The sequence below is a fragment of the Dendroctonus ponderosae genome, unplaced genomic scaffold (assembly GCF_020466585.1).
Source record: "Dendroctonus ponderosae isolate FM_Combo_2020 unplaced genomic scaffold, Dpon_F_20191213v2 Dpon_F_20191213_11, whole genome shotgun sequence".
Taxonomy (NCBI): Eukaryota; Metazoa; Arthropoda; class Insecta; order Coleoptera; family Curculionidae; genus Dendroctonus; species Dendroctonus ponderosae.
This window is the reverse complement of record NW_026017213.1, coordinates 3,737,919-3,740,499: the sequence shown is the minus strand read 5'-3', so window position 1 is coordinate 3,740,499 and position 2,581 is coordinate 3,737,919. Positions and strand designations below refer to the sequence as shown.

General features: G+C 50.1%; 1 protein-coding gene across 1 annotated transcript; it reads right to left on the bottom strand.

Annotated features, from left to right (window-relative positions):
• Positions 1 to 442: 442 nt before the first annotated feature.
• On the bottom strand, positions 443 to 1,843 carry LOC125502991 (lysosomal Pro-X carboxypeptidase-like). Its single transcript, XM_048662629.1, has one exon. It carries the CDS (start codon positions 1,841 to 1,843, stop codon positions 443 to 445), a length of 1,401 nt encoding a protein of 466 aa, XP_048518586.1.
• Positions 1,844 to 2,581: the final 738 nt, after the last annotated feature.

The window sequence follows — 2,581 nt, the reverse complement described above, 5'->3', positions numbered from 1 at the left end:
AATAACAAGCAAGTCATTGGCGATTTTTCGAATTAGGCCCACAATTTCCTAGAATGAAACATTATATTTTTTTGACAGATATGATTTATTTGTAGCCAAATTTTGACACCTCTCCAAGTCATTTGCTGTCAAAAACCGCCCCTCCTATCCATGCACTTGATATTACATCAGATGTATTCCGGCCTGGAGCGAACGAGTCCCGTTAATTATCCCGATCATTCCCGTGGAGTATCGGCAATATCTCGCGATGACGGTGGCGGCCCTTAACGACCCGCCAGGGGTCCGGATATTTATGAACCGTCACTGAGGTATGTAATAATCTGAGGCCGGATTTAATTTGGCGGACTGATTTGGCACTGTAGAGCGGCGGCCGCTTAATCACCCCCCGGAAACAGTCATTTGTTGTCTATGGCAACTGGGGGCGCGAAACGCCCCCAACCATCTACGGAATATTCAGCCACTTTTTGATCTGCCCCACGTGGAACTTGCGGGCTTCCAGCACATAGTGCGAGTCCACCGGATGGGCGGCGCGCAGGTCGTAATGGTGGGCGGCCTGGGGAATCAGCACCGCCACCACCGAATCTGAGACGTTCTTCAGCACCCCGCCACTGCACCAGGGATCTGAAAGCCCATTGCTGAAGACAATGTTGGAGGCGTACTTGAGAATGCGCCCGCCATGCTCCAGTAGAACCCCGTTGGAGGAGTAGGGCGTCACTTGGTACTTCCTGCTGCAGTCCTGGGCGTATTTCGAGTAGTTCCACTGGGTCGGCTCGAACATGTCCAGCGCCGAGCTGCAGATGGGCATCACCAGCTCGAAGCAGGCCTGGAAGTCCCAGGCGTAGTCAACGGGCTGTTCCACTGTGGTTTCGATGTTGTTGCACTGAGTGTTTCCCGAGAAATTGGTGGCGATTTCCAGCGCACTGGACACCGCCTGGAGCAGCTCCACGGCGGTCTCCACCACCCCAAAGCTGCGCAGCTTGTCGCAGAAGGATTTCACTGGATTGGCGGGCAGCGGCGCCAGAAAGTGAGTCGGATAGGGATAGTTCAACATTGCCAGATTCACGTAAATATCCACCAGGGTGTCGATTAACTTGCCGGCATCTTCACTAGACTCCAGCGGCTTGCACAACTTGAACACCTGCGAAACACTGCGTCGTCCCTGCACAGTTTCCGACAGGTTTCGAATGGCCGCCCACGACAACTTCACCGGATAGCTGCAGTTGCCATTGGCCGCAAACGACTCAGTGACGGAGCGGTAGAACGCCTGGCACAGCTCCAGGTTGTTCATCTGCAGCAATGGGGCTGAGGAGGCCACTGCGCCCAGCACCACATGGGGATACTTCATGCGCAACCACGCCGCCAACATGCCGCCATACGAACCGCCAAACGCCACCACTGGAAAAGTGTCATTGGTCAGCATGGTGCCGAAGTACTGCCCCCCCAGGTGGTCGATCAGACGCACAAAGTCCGCCAGCGCTTGGGAGGTGGTGAGCAGGCGCAGCCCCTCAGAAGGACTCAGAGAGCGCGCTCCTAAGGGCATGGACAGGCCGTAGTAACGGTGCTCGGCGAAAACCACCAGGGCGTTGAAGATGGGCGCAATTTCCAGAAGAAACCCGGTGTTATCGAAGAATGTGGTGATGTCGGCCTCGTTGCCGCAGTAGAAGAAAATGGGGCTGCCTTTGACGTAGAACTGTTCCACTACCAAGAAGCGCAGCTTGAAGGTTTCGTTGGTTCTGCTGAAGCTGAAGTGGTCGACCGGCACGTCCAGGTAGCGCTCCTGGTACTGGGCGCTGAGGGCGCAGCTGGCCCAGCTCAGCAACAGAACAGTGACGCCGACAAACATACTATGACATTGTCAATTGGGCATCGGCAGGTCGCTGCAGTGTTATTTATAACAAAAGTTTATCGAGAGAAATTAAATTAGCTTGTGTTAACTGAAAAATGTTAAAACAAGTTAGCAAAAAATACAAAAGCTACAAAACGAACAAATTTTCTGAATATTTTTCACAAAAATGAATGTCTAGCAACAACAAAGTTTCGCGTGTTCTTTGTGACGTGTAAATTGCAGCCTTAGATGGGAACTTTTGAATCATTGTGGCCAGGGGCGGATCCAGCATTAAAGTCAGTGGGGGGGTTATGTAGAAAAAATACAGTCTTCTGTTGTTTATGAAATTAGAAGTATGATCGTCGTTTTGTGCAAGGGTGGCGCAAGATTATTGCAAAATTTCATGATTTCCGTCCCGTAAGAACGCTCATTTGTACATCATTCTAGACAGAAATAAATGGCCTTTTTAGAAAGTAAACTATCGATAAGGAAATGTTGGCAGTTTTCCCAAAAAATGCTTGAATTCAAGAAGTTTTAAATTTGCGTGGTTTTTTTTGAGTTGCAAAATCCACTTGAACGTGACGCTGCTTTTTTCGAAGTTTCTCAAGAACCATTTGAGCCACAGAATTCGTTTTGGCATCGTTGATAGAGAATTCAAAACTCGATTCAGTCGTAACAACGCGAGTGAGGAAGTTCGAGTAGTTTTGACCCAGAAAGCGAAATTTGAATATTAGACACTTAGGTGCAAGAATATGC

Excerpts from the sequence above, each read along its gene's own strand:
- LOC125502991 (XM_048662629.1), bottom strand. The coding sequence starts at position 1,843 with ATGTTTGTCGGCGTCACTGTTCTGTTGCTGAGCTGGGCCAGCTGCGCC.